Raw genomic sequence first — 18,114 nt, 5'->3', positions numbered from 1 at the left:
TACCGTAGCTATTGATAGTAAAAGGAACCGTGCCTAAGATTAGTAAAGAGGAACCGTGCCTAAAATTAGTAAAAGGTACAGCAGCTAAAATTAGGTAAAGGGGAACTGTGTAACCAACCTACCTATTTTTAGTAAAAGGAACCGTAAGCTATTATTAGTTTAGGGGAACTATAACTAATTTGCCTATTGTTAGTAAAAGAGAACGGTAGCTAATATTAAGGAAACCGTGGCTTTGATTTAATCTAGTGAAGCTAAAAGAGTTGCTTTGAGTGAAGCAAGTGAAAGGAGAAGTTGGCCTAGTTGATGCGCTACGAGTGAAGCAAGGTATTTAATGTAATTGTAACGAGTTGCCTTAAACATAGTGAAGAGTTTAGAAATCCCGTGGGGTCATGGTTTTTCCTTCTATTTAGGCCTAGAAGGTTTTCATGTAAAATCGCGTTGTCTCTTTCATTATTTCGCTCTAAGTTTAAGTTTTATTTCTTTTATCTAATTCCCCAAAAATAGGACAAAAACACTTAAACTTGTAACAAAAAAAATTCACCCCCTCTTGTTGTTGTTCCCATCTCTAATACAGTCTACAATACTCGATGAATCGATATTTACCCGACCTTATAACTAAGTTCGATTTGACCCGACTTCAGAAATTATTTACAATTTTAAACCGACTAAAACATCTAACCCAAAATCAACCTAATAACCCCAATAAACACCTCTACTGCCAGATGAACTTTTCTACCTTCCATGAGGTGATAGTTGCCAGAGGTTCTGCTTTTATCCACGTGGTGAAGTAATCCACCCCCACTATAAGGAATTTGACCCCTTATGGGGGCACAGGAAATGGTCTCAGGAGGTCCAAACCCCACTGAGAAAAGGTGATGGGGTTGTGAATGAACTTTAACTCAATTGAAGGCTGGTTGATGCTCCGGCTAAACTTTTGGCATTTTTGACATTTGTCAGCTATCTTTTTTGCATCTTCCAGAATGTTGGGCCAATAGTACTCTGATTTTGATGTGGAAGTGTAATGGGACCGTTTTAGAGTGTATGAATTAGCTTAAGAACAACCTCAACAAGGAACGAAACGAGAGAACACCCACGCAACTTAGAAACTTATTCTAGATTGGATGGTTTCGTTGAGCAGCAAAAATTCACTAAGTATTTTAAACTCTCAAAGCTTTTACTCTCAAACACTAAGTAATAAGAATAAAAGGGGCGTGCAACACAAAGTAAGCACAAAGAAATTCACAAAGAAAATCAGAATTTTGTTTTCAATCTCACTTGCCTAAAATGCATGGCAATGAGTTCCTTTTATACTAAAAATAATGCAAGTGTTACAAGCCTTTAAGGAGCCTTTCAACTTCCCCCTTACAAAATCAGAAAACAAAGCATTGCTAGAATTAAGCCTTTTTAATGTTAAGCATTAAGGCTAATAATGACCCCTTAATAATAGCTATTAAAACAGCAAATTAAGGCTAATTAAGCTACTTTGAACCGTCCATATTCTCCTAAAAAAAACTCTTGCATTCCTCCTAAAAAAAAACTCCCATTTAAGCATTAAAGCTAGAATTCAAGTTGCTGCTTGTATTCAACTTCCCATTTAAGGCAAGTAATAAAGGATTGCTTTAAAGAGAATCCCACGAAATTAGCAGCCATTTGCTTGACATTTGCGTGGCTAAGTAAAGCATGGACCGTAGCTTGTGTTGTAGGAACCGTAACTTTATGATCTTGGACTTTGTGGACTGAATTCTCATCAGATTTAAAGGCTCTATGGGCTAAGAACTCGCCCTATGTTGGTGAACGCAAACACATTCATGTATTTCTTTTAGGACATATTCAACTTATTTAGGTGTGACACATTTCAGGAGACAGTCAATCTTTGCAATTTTGTACAATTCGTCATTCACCAGGGAAAATTGAGGTGACTTTTCGCCATGATCGGATCTTCTTGCAGCACACCTTCTTATTTATATTTTATCATTTCTTCTATCCATGTGGGAACGTTTCGTCTGTGGGTAACGACAATTGAGGTTGCATCATCATGAATTGCACTGTAGGGCTTCACTGCTACCAGGACCAATTTTTTAGTATCATACTAGCTGGCACTCCCCAGTTTGGAAAGTGCATCAGCCTGTTGTTTCTTTGTCTTCATATTTCCCTAGGATTTGGTTGACCGCCAGTTGGGAGTTTATCCTTAATCTAACATGCTTTGCCTCCAAGGCTTTACATAGTTGGAGGCCTGCAATGACTGCTTCGTATTCTACTTCATTATTAGTAGCCTTGAACTGGAACTTAAGAGTATACTCTATTTTTTTCCCCTCTAGTGAAATAAGGACAAGTCCAGCTTCTTTTCTCACATTTTTGGATGACCAATCAATGAGTAGTTGCCACACTAGGGCATCCTTCTTTATTTAAGGATTGTATGTACATTCTACAAAGATATCTGCTAAAGTTTGACCCTTTATTGCAGTCCTAGCCTGTTATTTTATTCCAAACCCATTCAGCTTTATGGCCCATTTAGCCAATCTTCGTAATCTTTCAATCTTGTGCAAGGATTTCTCCAAGGGCAGATCGATAAGCACAACTATCTGATGTGCATCAAAGTATGGTTTGAGCTTTCTGATAGCTACAACAATGGTGTAGGCTATTTTCTCAATGAGTCAGTATCTGTTTTCAGCATCTAACAGGATCTTGCTTATGAAATAAATAAGTTGCTGTACATTCCCTTCCTCCCTGACAATTGTTGCACCCACAGTTTTTTTGGCTTGGAGTGAAATAGAATTATATGGTTTCCCTTGTTATGGGCCTTGCTAGGGTGGGAAAGTTGTGTAGGTGTCTCTTCAAGTCTTGAAAAGCTTGCTTTTATTCTTCTTCGCAGAAGAAGTTTTTATTTCCTCTAAGAACTTTAAACAACGGTAATGATTTTTAAGTTGAATTGGCTATGAATCTGGAGAGGGCAACCATTCTCCCTATGAGTCTCATGACATCCTTCCTGGACTTTAGTTCTGCTAGGTCCAGGACTACTTGAACCTTTACATGATTTGCATTTATACCCCTTTGAGAGACCATAGACCCTAAAAACATTCCAAATCTAATTCCAAACACACATTTCTTAGGGTTTAATCTTATGTCATGCTTTCTCATGTTTCCAAAGGTTTCCTTGAGGTCAGGAATAAGGTCCTCTTCTTTTTTACTCTTGACTATGGAGGCATTAACATATACCTCCTAGTTCCTGCCCTTTGCTCAGCAAAAATCTGATCCATAAGGCTCTAGTTGGTTGCACCAACATTTTCCAGCCCAAATGACATCGTTTTGTAGTTGAACACCTGAGCTATGTAGATGAATGCAGTTTTCTCTTTATCAGGGGGATCAAAGAAGATCTGGTGGTACCCTGAAAAGGCGTCCATGCAACAGAGTACTACATGGTCTACTGTTAAGTCCACCAGCTAGTTAATCCTTTGTAGAGGGTAAAAATCATTAGGACATGCTTTGTTGAGGTTGCTAAAGTCAATGCACATTCTCCATCCTCCCGTGACTTTTGACACTAGCACAATGTCTAGGATTTTCTGAACTTCTTCAACAACTACCTTGTCATTTTCAAGGGCCATGCTCCTCTTCTTTTGTTTCACTGATTTTGAACCTTCAATCACGTTCAATTTGTGAGTGATTATAGTAAGGTCTATACCAGGCATGTTTGCTACTGACCATACAAAGAGGTCAGCATTCTCCTTCATCAAGTTGGCCAAGTCTGCCTTTATTTCTTGTGATAGGATCTTGCTAACCTTTATCACCTTATTTGTCACTTGAACAAGGGTTATTTCTTCTATTTCATTCTCATCTGGTTTTAGAGCTTTAGGAGGTATTTTATTTCCTTCGTCCTCATCAGAAGAAGGTCTGGGGTCTACATCTGTTGTTCCCTTCTCCTTAAGGGTTAGACTGTCCCCATGTTTTTTAATGCTTCCTTTATACAAATTCTTTTATTTTTTTCCTTCTTTTCTTCTTCTTCTTCTTCTTCTTCTTCTTCTTCTTCTTCTTCTTCTCTTTTGGGCTTTTGTTTATGAACCCTCACTGCCTTAATCATATTTTAAAAGCCTTGGCCATTTGCTGACAGCATTTGACCTTGCCAACCTTTCCAGCTTCTCCTACAAATAGGAGTGTTTGGTGGAAGGAAGATTGGATACCCATGATATCTCTTAGAAACCTTCATACAGTAATATCTTGTAGGTGCATCAAGTGAAGCCAACGATTAAGGCTTTTGACTTCACTAGATGCTTTCCCTCCGCATCCATTCTATCCCAACATTTTTTAATATTACATTCACCTCTGCCCCAGTGTCGATTAAGACCTTGTATATAGGTTGCTCAGCAATATCTACCATCATAACGAGGGGATCAGAATGGGGAAAAGAAACCCCTCTGCAGTCCTTCTTAGTGAATGTCATGTCAAGACATTCTAGGATTTTCATTTCTTCGTGAACTTCAAAAATCCAGGCAGTTGGCTCAGTAAATCTCAAGTCTGCCTCTCCATCAGTTATACCCCCAAAATTTTCAAATATCACGAAGCTAGGTTTCTGGTTCTGCATTTTGGAGCCTTGACCATCTTACCTAGGCCTTGAACCCCATTTATTATCTGTATCTTGTTTCTTTTTCTACTCAGCATCCACTTTGAAAAATTCTGAAGTATCTCCTCTGGATGAGGTCCTCTAGGTTATTCTTCAAAGTCTTGCAGGACTCAATTGAGTGTCCTCGGCTCCCTTGGAAGTCGCAAACTCGTTCATGTTTTTACCAAACTTCCTGAAAAGGGGAGGTCTTTCCCATTGCTTGGAATTTTGATGGAGGTGGAAAATCTGTGCTCTAGGAATGTTCAATGGAGTGAACTGAGCAAAGGTCCTAAGCACAGGTTTCCTGGATTCCTTTTTATGACCTCCCTTAAAGTGAATTCTTTTCTTTATTCATTCTATCCTGGTCATTTCCGTGGTGACCAGGGTACGAATCCCTGTTATTGTTGTTATTTTTGTTGTTCTTTCGATCCGCCTTATCTCCTCTGAGACTAGAAGCAATGTGCTAGAAGTTCTCAGTGGCTATAAACCTCTCTACCCTTTTCCTGACATTGTTCATAGCATGAGTGTTAATCGATCCATCATCTTCTTTAAACCTCTCCTTTGAACCTCAAGCACTCAGTGTTGAAACATGAGTGTATATATTGAGAGACTCCTCTGTTCTTTGTTGACACTTTATCATCTCGATGGACTGCTTCGATAAACGGTGCATACTGACTTATGAACCTGGTGGCTAAGTCATCTAAGCTGATGACTGAGCCTTCTGGTAGGCACTGAAACCAGGTCTAAGTTAGCCTTATCCTAGTTAGGGCAAAGATTTTACACCATGAAGCATCATTGTGGACGCCCAAAGACATGTGCTCTTGGTATAAGTTGAGATGCGCTACGGGGTCTGAACTTCCATCGTGCTTAACATGGTCAAGTAGCTTCACACGATCTACTGGCACATCCACTTTCTCCTGAGAGAATGGTGAAGTGCTGGGCATCCTTATTTTCTTAGGAGGGGGGGAAGAGGCTAAAGTTACTTGCTTACTCTCTTCTGCTGTTTATTCTATTCTCCAGGGGATGCCTCCTGCCCTCAGATAGGTTATTCTTCTTTTTGTCTTTCTCCTCTTCTTGCCTTATTCCGCTCTCAGAGGGTTCAATCTCATTTAGAGAGATATTAAGGCAACCTAGTTGATCTCTGGCAATTCTTCTTTCTTCTTTCCTTTTATGCCCCCAGACTGAGAAGCCTGAGAATGGCATGGCATCCTAGACTTATGTTTAGGGTCCTCTTTGGTTATTTCCTTCTAGGGACCCAACCTGTCCTTGACATTAGAACCCTTGGACCCCAGCCTCCGGTGCACTCCCCTTCTCTGCCCTGATGATGCACCAAATTTATTAGGAACATCTTCAGGTTGCTTTGAGCCTCCTGCTCAGGGATGGAATCTAAAGCCTGAGTTTAGCCTCTACTCCACATCTTGGAATCAATAGCTTGTTGCTAGAATCCCAGCCTTTGTCTTGTTAGGATCACTCTTGCCCCCAGCCTATCTTTGACACTTGTAGCTTTATATCCAGCCTTCTCATGCACAGCAGCATAGGATCTCCTTTTTGTATATCCTCCTCATATGGAGGATATGGAATGGGGTTGCTAGGTGCAACCCTAGTGGGTGGTTGAGGTTCATGGGGTTACCCCTTACAGCAATGATGGCTTGAGTCTAGACATGGGCAAGAGTTGCCATCTCCTCAAAAGTGACCCCTTCACTGGGTGGAGTGGCAAAATCAAGCCTTGGTGGAGGAGGTGCTCTCATCATTGAGGATGTAACCTCATCATCTTTAGTGTCTCCATCATCCATGATCACAAATAGATCATGAACGAAAGTAGGTTTCCACTCATATTTAGCATGAGTGTTTGGGTCATTGGTAAACGTGGCCCTTGAGTTTGTTGAGGGTTTGAGGGTCTCCCAACTTCAGCTTGGTGACGTTCACCAGATTTGGAACGTGAGTTTTGCTTGGAGTTTGTCATCTTCATAGAAAAAGTTAGTTATTGAAAAGAACATTTTTGGTTTTTGTGGGTAGAGTAAAACAAACTAGATAGAACTCTAAGGCCCTCGTTCTAGCGCCAAATTGTTCTTGTAGGATATTGAACAATCAACTCCTAATAAAGATAATAAGAACGTTTTATTAAGTCCACAAAGTACTTATGAACTGCTGGTGAGATATTGAGTTGCTATCTAGAACATCTTGAGCTTTAGTGACAACATCAGTGGTTTTGCCTACTTGCTCTTTCGGGTCCGGCTCATCAATCATAACTAACATATCATTCACAACTGGATATATAAGCTAGCTTAGGTCATCATGAATCATCTCCCCCTAAGGACCAGGCTGGGTATAGTAGTAGGATTGTTCAAAGAAGTCATAATCAATAGTAGTATACATGGTTTGATGAACAGAATCAAAACATCTATATCCCTTCTAGTTTAGTCCATAGCCAAAAAACACACATTTAATCGCCTGAGCTTCATGTTTGGTTCTACTCTGTTTAGAAGGTGAACAAAGACAATATTCCCAAAAACAGGGGGGGATACACTAGTGGAAAAAAACGTATTTGCTGCTTATCATTTGCTGCGGTTTTTGTATATTCGCAGCAATAAATAGGAAAAAAAATTAAAAAAAACAAATAATGCTCCTTTTTGCTGCGGTTTTTAACCGCAGCATTTAAAACAGACCATTTGCTGCTATCACTATTGCTTGGGGCCAAAACCGCAGCAAATAATGGACAAAAAACCCCAACAAATGAGGTTTTTTCCACTAGTGATAAGAAGTGAGAGGATGGAAGAGTGACAAACGAACTCATAGTGGCTAGGGGACTTTTGTAGTTCAAAGGTTTAGAAGGAAGACGATTGGTAAGGTAAGTAGCTGGGGTCATTGCCTCATGCCACAAATAAGCTGGGGAATGGGACTCAAGTGAAAGAGCTCGAGTGATTTCAAGTAAAGTCCGATTTTTTGCGTTCTGCAACGCCATTTTTTTGTGGTGTGTCAGGACAAGAGGTTTGGTGAAGCATTTCATGTTCAAACATAAATTGTCGCATAGCTGAGTTAACAAATTCCCTTCCATTATCAGATCTTAAAATTTGTGGTTTTGCATGATATTGAGTTTCAAAAATACAGAAAACACCTCAGATTTGTGTTTTAAGAAATACACCCAACTCATGCGAGTACAATCATCCAAAAATATAACATAATATGAATAATTATAAGTAGCAAAAACTGGAGCAGGACGCAACACATTAGAATTCATCAATGATAAGGGACTTGTGGAACGAGAAAAACTAGGCAAATAAGAATGTTTATGACTTTTTTCCAATACACAAGCTTCACAATCCAATGACATGTTAGTGTTTCTGAACGAAGGAAATAAATGTTTTAAATAAGCTAAAGAAGGATGACCTAAGCGACGATGCCATAGCCAGAGATGATGATCAGGAGACCCACGAGTTAGCATAGCTTGAACTTTTTGAGTCGTCTCATCAACATAGTATATGACTCCTCGTTCAGTACCATGTCCAATGACTCGTCCAGTCTGAGCATCCTGCACAATACAACAAGTAGAGAACATGAGAACAGTACAATTCAACTCTTTGGTTAACTGACTAACAGATAACAATTTATGAGACAAACTCAGAATTAATAAGCAGTTTTTCAAATGAATCGAGAGAAACACAACAAGGCCGACACTATCAACACGGACACATTCCCCATTAGCAGTCTGTATGTGAGAACAGGATGTGGGGACAGAAGTTAAAAATCCATAGTAATTGTGGCACCACAATAAAATATCCAATTGGGAGAGGGAGGGTTTACACATAAGATTTAAGATTTGTGAAGAGGAAATGGATTTTAAAATATTGGGCTGATCACATATGCCTAAATTGGGCGATTTGGTGAAGTTAATAGGGTAGGCCGGTTTTATGAGGGTAAAGGAGGGGGGTTTGAATTTTTAAGGTTAAAATTTTGTTGGATCCTCTTATAAATGCCCACATAAGGAAAGTCCCTTTGCCCTTTCTCTTCCACTTTGGCCAGCGCACTACTCCCTTCCCCATGTGATGTTATATTTCTCTCTCCTCCTTTTTTGCGTTTTTCGTACCATCTCCTTCTCCATCCTCCAATTTTTCTTCCCCAACCTCCACTGTGTGTCGACCACCGGTGGGATTTGCGACTGTGAAGAGGGCTTTGCCACCGGCCCGGTTCACCAGCGCCTTGGTGGCAGCCTTTTTCCATTGTAGATCATCCCACCACTCCGGGTACCCGATAAACTTGAAACAACCATTTTTGGTGTGTCTTGAACCACCATAACGGCTGCACTTCATGTTTGTTCGGTCCTCTCGCCGATATGAGGAGTTTGTTGACCGGTTCTTAGCAGCAAGGCCACAGTTGATTCCTAAGGGGTTTCTCCCCAATAATGGTGCTTCGGCCATTATTCCCCAGCGAGAAATCTCTCGTCTTATTGTTGCATAGGCGACATCAACCGTGGGAAATGGCTCTTGGTGGAGTGGATCTCATCTTTTTTTGTCTAGTGAGTCATCAATTCATGCAAGAAATTGATAGACTTGTTGTCTCTATATTTAGTTGTTGAATATGGTAATGTCTTTTGAACATTCCAATGGATTGGGCATGTGCCTGTCGATCTTTTTCCACAAAGTATTTAATTGACTGTAAAATTGTTCTATGGTGTTCTTCCCTTGTGTGAGAGTTGCTAATTTGGTACTTAAGTCAAATATTTGAAGTTCATCTCTCCCATTACAAAAGAGAGTTTCAATGCCTTTCATAAATCTCTGGTACTAGCATAATCTAAAAACTGATTAACAACTTCCGTGTCTATATTTTCAATAATCCATGAGATGATCATGGAGTCCCTTTGAGACCACTGTGAGTATTCTGGATCGGTGGAAGGTGAAGGGTCCGCAGTGATGTGACTGAGCTGCCCTCTCCCACTTATGGCTAGATGCATGAGTTTATATCATTTGGTGTAATTGTGATGCTAGAGTTTTTCGGCTATCTTGACTGTTAATGGTGTAATATATGTGTTGATTATTTTTAGTTGGTTTTCTGTTTGTAGCTTTTGAAACATCTGGAACATTTTTTCCTTTTGTTCCATCGAGATTGGCTGGGTTTGGTTTGGTTTTTCCGATGAGTCTGCCATAGAAGGTAAGTTTGGGTAAATGATGAGAGCCGAAAAATTGGTTGGATCCCAAATCTGAACCTTACGGCTCTGATATCATGAAAAGATAAATAATGCGAAATTTAGGTTTAAAAATGATATTTAGGGTTTGGAGTATTGGTTTGTATTAATTTCTCTAAGCTGATTACATTTCAATATATACACAAACAGTAGCTAGTAAAGAAGGAAACAAAATAAATTACAGAATATTAACAAATAATTAGAGAATATTTTATGGCTTAAATTAAGCAGTTTCCTACATCAGGGACGAGTGTTGTTAGTATTGGCGTTGATATTGCCACGTGTTAGGATGTTGGGACCCAGGCACAAATTCTGGCACGTAAAAAATTTATATATAAATATTCAATCATGTTGGAGTTTTGTGTGTGACTTGAGTGCACCATGATGGGTGTATGTTGGTGCATGGATGCGTGGAAGATATGTGCGTGTGTATGAAGTTAAAGAGTGAAGTCCCAAGCTTATATATGATGCTTATTGATGGTGCTAGATCAAGGTGAGATGGGCAGTCATGTGCCACGAACAAGACAGTAGCGGCATGACATGATCAGAGGGTTCTGGACTGCCCGCTCGACCCGAGCATTTTGGCTCAATCAGATTAGTAACTTTCTTTCTCGCTACTCGAACAGTTATGCGATCCGCTCGATCAACCCCATTTTGCTCAACCAGTTGAGCGGAGAGCAGCAGGGTCCCTATTTTTCTTGCGCGATAATTTATACGGATTATATCATTTTGGGCTTTTGTCCTAGCACTTGTACATGACTTCTAATATAAATAGAAGTCCCCATACACATCCCTAAGTGGATTCTAACCCTAAGCCAAACACAAACCCTTCTCTTTCTCTTTTCTTCTTCTCCAAGTGTAATACTCCATTATATGAGTTCTTGAGAACTCTATTGATTCTTCACATAATACAAACAAGCTAACCACCATCGAGGACGTAGCCACACATTCAGTGAACCTCGTAAATCTTGTGTCTTTGTTTATTGCATTGTTTCTTATTGCTTTTCATTGCTAGTTTATTGAACTTGTTATTTCATTGCTAGTTTATTGAACTTGTTGTTTCATTGCATAGAACACCTCTACCATTGGTCTTGGGTGTTTTTAGGGATAAAGATTAAAAATCAGACCCTAGTGTGCTTTGTATTTCATTTGGTATCAGAGCTTAAGGCTTTTGGTGGTGTTTTGGGAGTGTTCAAGAGTGCAAAACTAGTGGAAACATGTTTTCAATGAAGCTAGATATTGAGAAGTTTGATCGGAGTGTAAATTTTGGCTTGTGTCAAGTCAAAATGAAGGCAATATTAATACAAAATGGGGTGCACAAGGCTCTTGAAGGTGAAGATAAGAAAACCATTGGAGTGAGTGAAGCAAAATGGGAAGAGATGGATGCTAAGGCTTTGTCGGCTATTCAACTGTGTCTCTCAAATGAGATTTTGAGAGAAGTTGTGAAGGAGACCACCTCTAAGGGAATATAGGAGAAGTTGAAGTCTCTTTACATGGTAAAAAGTGTGACTAACCGGCTACTCTTGAAGAGTAGACTCTATGATATTCGATTGGAGGAAGGTAAACCCCTTAAACCTCACCTTGATGAATTTTATTCTATTGTCATGGACTTGCAAAGCATTAATGTAAAACTTAATAATGAGGATTTGGCTATCTATTTGTTGTGTTTATTACCACTTTCTTACAAGCACTTTAGGAAACCTTGCTCTATGGTAGAGACAATTTGAGTAGTGATGATGTTAAAAATGCCATGACCCAAAGAGACTTGATTGATACACAATTGTAAAGTAAATCATCTAGTACCTCAAATGATAGCTTGTATGTGAGGGGTAGAGCTAATGATAAGGGTTCTACTTATGGTAATGGTAGCAAGGTAAAGTAGGTCAAAGTCTAGAGGTTTAAACAAGAACAAAACTTGTAACTATTGCAAGCTCAAGGGTCACATCAAGAAGGATTGTTAGAAGTGGAAAAAGAAGCATTCTAATAATGATGAGAGGTCTAAGGAGGGATCTAGTAATGCCGAGGCTAGCTATGTGAATAATAGCGATGATGGTGGTGTTTTGGTTGCCACACATGAGTACAAGTGTGAAAATGAGTGGCTTCTTTATTCGGGGTGTTCCTTCCATATAACATCCAACAAAGACTTTTTCACTACCTATGAAAGGATATAGATGGATGAAATGTTACTATGGGCAAATTGCGACTTGCAAGGTTGTTGGTGTTGGGAGTATTCAAATGAAGATGTTTGATGGTATGGTGAGAACTTTGTCCGATGTTAGGCATGTTCCCTGGTTAAGGAAGAACTTGATTTCATTGGGTACTTTAGACAAGAATGGTTGTAGGATTTCTTGTCAAGGTAGAGTGATAAAGGTCATAAGAGGGTCACTAGTTGTGATGAAGGGGGAGATGAACGGGAGTTTGTATGCTCTAGAGGGTTCAACTAACTCCAGCTCTGTGAATGTCTCCATAGTATTATGTCCGATGAAGAGACCAAACTTTGGTACTTGAGGTTGGGTCATATGCGTGAGAGAGGTATGCATGAGTTGAGCAAGCAAGACTTGTTGGAGGAAAGAAGCTTGGAAACCTTGGATTTTGTGAACATTGTGTTTATAGGAAGCATAAGAGAGTGAGTTTCAAGCCGGCAATTCACAACACCAAGGGGATCCTTGATTATATACATTCCGATCTTTGGGGGCCTTCTAAGAAGACTTCACTTGGTGGGTGCAACTATTTGCTTACTCTTATTGATTACTATTCAAGGAAGGGTTTTTGTTATTTCATCAAGCACAAAGATGATGTATTTGATGTCTTTGTTGATTAGAAGACCATGATTGAGAACAAAATCGGGAAGAGCATCAAGACATTGAGAACAGACAATGGTTCTTGAGTTTTTTGATAAGAAGTTTCTTCAATATTGCACCAAGGAGGGTATAGTGAGGATTAGAACATGTGTTGGAAGGCCTCAACAAAATGATGTAGGCGAAAGGATGAACAAGACGTTGTTAGAAAGGGTTAGGAGTATGATCACACAAGCTAAGTTAAGCAAGAGGTTTTGGGCCGAAGCAGTTTCTACGGCATGCTACTTGGTGAACCATTCTCCACACACCGCATTGAACTTCAAGTCCCTACAGGTGGTATGGTATAATTCGCCGGTTGATTATTCTAATCTTAAGAGTATTTGGTTGTCCGGCTTATATTCATATGAGTGAGGGAAAGCTTGAACCTAGAGCTAGGTAATGTATTTTCATGGGCTATGGTTTGGATGTAAAGGGATACAAAGTGTGGTGTGAGAAGTCTAGAAAGATCATTACTTCTAGGGATGTAGTTTTTGATGAGAATGCATTGGTTACTCCTACTGTAGAGAACATTTTTAGTAACACTGCAGATACATCCGATGACACCCAAGAGGAGGTGGATGCCTCCCAATATTAATGAAACTGATGATGATGCTCGACATAAAAAAGAAACCACTTTGCCCACTCAAAGAGAAAAGAGGAGAATTATACCTCAAAGAAGATATATAGAGGAGTGTGACTATGTGGCTAATGCCCTCACTATTGGTAGTGAGGTGGAGAGTGTAAATGATCCAAACTCGTACAAAGAGGCTATGGCCTCAAGTGACTCAAGCAAAGTGGCTAGTAGCTATGAAGCAAGAGATGGAGTCTCTTGCAAAGAACAAGACTTGTGTTATTATTGAAGCACCTAGAAACAAGAAAGTTGTGGGGTGTAAATAGGTTTTCAAGAAGAAAGAGAGATCGACAAGCACAAGTCCTCCGGTATAAAAAAGTAAGAGTTATGGCAAAAGGGTTCGCTCAAGTTGAGGGGGTAGATTTTCATGAGGTTTTCTCACCGGTTGCTTTGCTAGCTATTGCGGCTATGGAGGATCTTGAGTTGCATCAATTGGATGTGAAGACCGCTTTCTTACATAAAGAGTTGGAGGAAGAGTTCTATATGAAGCAACCGGAGGGTTTTGAAGTTGAAGGTAAAGAAAGTAATGTATGCCATTTAAAGAAATCATTGTGTGGGCTAAAACAATCACCTAGACAATGGTATAAGAAATTTGACTCCTTTATACTTTTACATGATTTTACAAGGAGCTCTTATGATAGATGTGTCTATCTTAAGAAGCTTGATGGTGGGTCTACAATATATTTGATCTTTTATGTTGATGACATGCTTGTAACATGTAGAGATTTGTTTGAGGTCGAGAACTTGAAAGTGTTACTTTCAAGTGAGTTCAACATGAAAGATCTTGGTGAAGCCAAGAAGATACTTGGAATGAAGATTTTGAGGGATAGGGCAAAAGACATCTTGTAACTTAGTCAAAGGAGGTATCTAGATAAGGTATTAAAAAGATTCTCCATGGGCGATTCAAAGAGTGTGTCCAAGCCTCTACCTTCTCATTTCAAGCTATCCAAGAAGTTATGTCCTCAAACAAAAGAAGAAAAAAAATGGAGGACATTCCTTACACTTGCATAGTTGGTAGTGTTATGTATGCCGATATATGTCAAATCCAAGTAAGGGTCATTGGGAAGTGCTGAAGTGTTTGTTTAGGTACTTGAAGGGAACTTCAAATGTTTGTCTTAAGTTTGGGAGAAATTCAAGCGGGTTGATTGGGTATTGTGATTCCGACTATGCGGGTGACTTAGATGCTAGAAAATCTACCTCGAGGAATGTTTTTGCATTGGGTGGAACGACGGTAAGTCGGCAATCGTTGCTCCAAGATGTGGTCGCCATGTCCACCACCAAAGCGGAGTATATAGCTATCGCCAAATCATTTAAAGAGGCAAAGTTGCTAAAAGGGTTAGTTGGTGAGATGTGCCCTGAGATGAGCTAGGTACGTGTTCATTGTGATAGTGAAAGTGTCATTCACTTAGCAAGAAATCAAAACACTTTTCATCAAAGAACCAAGCGCATCAGCATTAAATACAACTTCATTCGAGAAGTTGAGCACTAGAGAGTGGGCTTAGAAAAGATAAGCACTAATGATAATTCAACCAACATGATGACGAAGTCGTTGCTCACCAACAAGCTCACTTTATGTGTGGACTTGATTAGTTTAGAAGCTTGCTTGATGTGAAGCCCGTAGGGAGCATTTATGTGGTGTGTTACTTGTTTGATTGTTAGTGGTGTGTTGGATGGAGTGTGTTGGAGGAAGTGTGTGATCTTGGTGAACTCAAGTCAAGGTGGAGATTGTTGGTGTGACTTGAGTGCACCATGATACCATGATGGGTGTATATTGGTGCATGGATGCGTTGAAGATATGTGAGTATGTATGGAGTTCAAGAGGGAAGTCCCTAGCTTATATATGATGCTTATTGATGGTACTAGATCATGGTGGGATGGGCTGTCATGTGCCACGAGCAAGACATCAACAGCATGATGTTAGCTACATTTTATTCATATTTTGTTCCCATTATTTGGCTTTATTGTATTGGGATTTTTGCATAACTATACTTGCTTTATTTTGGATTTTACACTTTGTTGGGTATTTTGGTGTTTTTGTGCATTTTAGGTAATATTCGTCAAAACTGATCACAAACCAAGTACATTTGGCGCATACAATACTCACTGAACTCTGAAAGCTCAAGTAATCAAAGCCTTGATGACCCAAGTCAAGGAAATAAGGCCAAAAGGAGCTAAAGTAGACCCTTCTAAGCCCACTCGGCCAAAACTAGGTCGAGCCAAGCTTGCTCGAACACAAAAAAGACTTGTATTGGAGATAGAAGCTAAGCAGGACCATCCTGAAGGCCGCTAAACCCGGTTGAGCGATGTTGGCTCGGGTCGAGTGAAAGTACTATTCACTTCCAGTAGCTTCAGAATGTCGACAGAAGCATTTTCAATGGGTCGAGTGAGCTCGCTCGGTCGAGCAAACTGGTCGAGCGGAGCCTTTTTTGTGACTACTCTATTTTTAAAGATTTTGACCTGTGTACCTGATGCTCACTCGACAGGTCGAGCGGATTGGCTTGGGTCGAGCGTTTTGGGCGGTCAGAAATAATTACGCTTTAAAAGCTGTTGATTGGATGCCCTACCGATTTCTTATGCCTCTCATACTCTACTGCTCCACCACCCTTATTTGCCACCCATCTATAGCCTACCTATCTACACATAAGGTGGTGGAGAAATCCCGAAGCCACCACCCACCACTTGTCCTCCCTCCTATAAATAGAGAAGAAGAAGGCTCAAGCAAATCATCCATTTTCTTCTACAACTCATGTTCTGAATTTCAAGCTTTCATTAGTTAGTTTTAATCTTCCTTTATGTATTTTCCTTGATTCATTCTTGTACTCTTAGTTGAAATTTCTATTCAAACACTTATTAGAAGGCTCAAGCTTTTGATTAGTTCATTATGGAAGATCATTTGATATATTCATGTAATTGAGATAATTAAATCAATCTATTGAAGCATTTCATCAAACATCTGGATTGCAATTGGAGCTTCTGGAGTTTATAATTGGCATTCTTTAGTTCTTCAATTGATTATCTTCTTTGGATTGAATTCCAAGCTAGTAATTTCTATTCTCAACACTTTATTTCTTTTGATTTTGTTGTTATTTATCATGAATTCAATGTCTTTAGTTATGTTAAATTTCAATATGAGTGAATAGTTGAATTTGGCTTAGGCTAGGTATTATCACCATGTATGTAGTCTAAATTGTTTTCTTTACCTTTGGCTTGGTTGTGTTTTTTATGGTTTGAGATGAATTTTGCTATTATTGTAGTGTCCTTGTATTGAGGGCGAGAGTCTATTTCTAATGATAGCCTATGCTTGAAAATTAAATCATCTCCATGAGAATAGGTAGATGGTTTGATTGGAAATGATGAATGTGTGCTCTATGTCTTAAAATATGCTTAGCTCCATGAGAATAGGTAGTTGAGTATGTTTTAGGAAGCTTTTGTTGCTCGAGAGAGAACATTAGTATCCAAGATGCGTTCTTCCCCATAACCTATATCTATGACCTTAGGTTGAAGATTAGTAAACACTACTTTGGTGAGAAAGCCTAGCCTTTGCCTCTTCATCATCATATTACCTTTTGATGTGTTTGTATTGCCTTTGATCTTATGTTCTTGGTTAATTAGCATCTTTACTTGTTTTATACTTTGTTTTAGCTTTAGTCTTTATTTGCTTGTTTTAGTTTATTACACCAACAAACATCTATATATACGTTGTTGAACCAACTAATCGATCGAGAATCCCTTGATATACACCCCACTCCCTGTGGATTCGACTCGTACTTGCTAAGCGTACTACACTATGCCGTGCACTTGCAGTATTACTATTGAAGGACGTATAGTCCCGATCACATGACATGATCAGAGGGTTCTGGACTGCCCGCTCAACCAGCAGCATGGTCACTCAACCCGAGCATTTTGGCTCAACTAGATCTGTAACTTTCTGTCTTGCTGCTCGACCAGATATGTGATCCGCTCGACCAACCCCATTTTGCTCGACCAGTCGAGTGGAGAGCAGCAGGGTCCCTGTTTTTCTTGCACGATAAGTCATACGGGATTATACCATTATGGGCTTTTGTCCTAGCACTTGTACATGACTTTTAGTATAAATAAAAATCCCTAAGTGGATTCTAACCCTAAGCCAAACACAAACCCTTCTCTTTCTCTTTTTTTCTTCTCCAAGTGTAATACTCCATTGTATGAGTTCTTGAGAACTCCATTGATTCTTCACATAAATACAAGCAAGCGAACCACCACCGAGGACGTAGACCACATTGGGTGAACCTTGTAAATCTTTTGTCTTTGTTTATTGCATTGTTTCTTATTGCTTTTTATTGCTAATTTATTGAACTCGTTGTTTCATTGCATAAAAAACCTCTACCTTTGGTCTTGGTGTTTTTAGGGATAAAGATTGAAACTTTAGATCCTAGTATGCTTAGTATTTCAAATCATATACATACATTAAATACATATTATAATAATTAAAATAACTTGGCTTATTTATAACAAGCGAGTAATAATGATTGGAGTTGTTTCCAAAATAATTGACTTCCAGTTTGACTATATTCATGCATAGTAGAATTAGAAATTGGACTTTGTTTATGCATATTACGCGTGCAACAATCATTTGTATTAGAAACGGTAATGCAGGCCCTGAAATATCCATGCTTATATCGTTTACCAATCAGTAGGATAAGATAATTTAGACAGAACTTCTGTTATATACTCCTTAAACATGAGAACTCCCAAAAACTAGCCGAATGGACTGCCACTCGCTTATAGACCTAATTGATGTGAGACACGTCTCATATCTTGCAATAGATCATAAACAATGACCGGCTCTAACACGATTGATATAAACAGATGAGGAAAATATGTTTTTTAATGA

The 18,114-nt window shown here is 39.3% G+C and overlaps 1 protein-coding gene across 1 annotated transcript; it reads left to right on the top strand.

The window, feature by feature from the left end:
- Positions 1 to 14,277: 14,277 nt before the first annotated feature.
- On the top strand, positions 14,278 to 14,610 carry LOC130818507 (secreted RxLR effector protein 161-like). The gene has a single exon (XM_057684680.1). It carries the CDS (start codon positions 14,278 to 14,280, stop codon positions 14,608 to 14,610), a length of 333 nt encoding a protein of 110 aa, XP_057540663.1.
- Positions 14,611 to 18,114: the final 3,504 nt, after the last annotated feature.

This window comes from Amaranthus tricolor, chromosome 7 (assembly GCF_026212465.1).
Source record: "Amaranthus tricolor cultivar Red isolate AtriRed21 chromosome 7, ASM2621246v1, whole genome shotgun sequence".
Lineage (NCBI taxonomy): Eukaryota > Viridiplantae > Streptophyta > Magnoliopsida > Caryophyllales > Amaranthaceae > Amaranthus > Amaranthus tricolor.
Note: the sequence above shows the minus strand (reverse complement) of the source record. Positions and strands in the feature narration are given on the sequence as shown.

Excerpts from the sequence above, each read along its gene's own strand:
- LOC130818507 (XM_057684680.1), top strand. The coding sequence starts at position 14,278 with ATGTCAAATCCAAGTAAGGGTCATTGGGAAGTGCTGAAGTGTTTGTTT.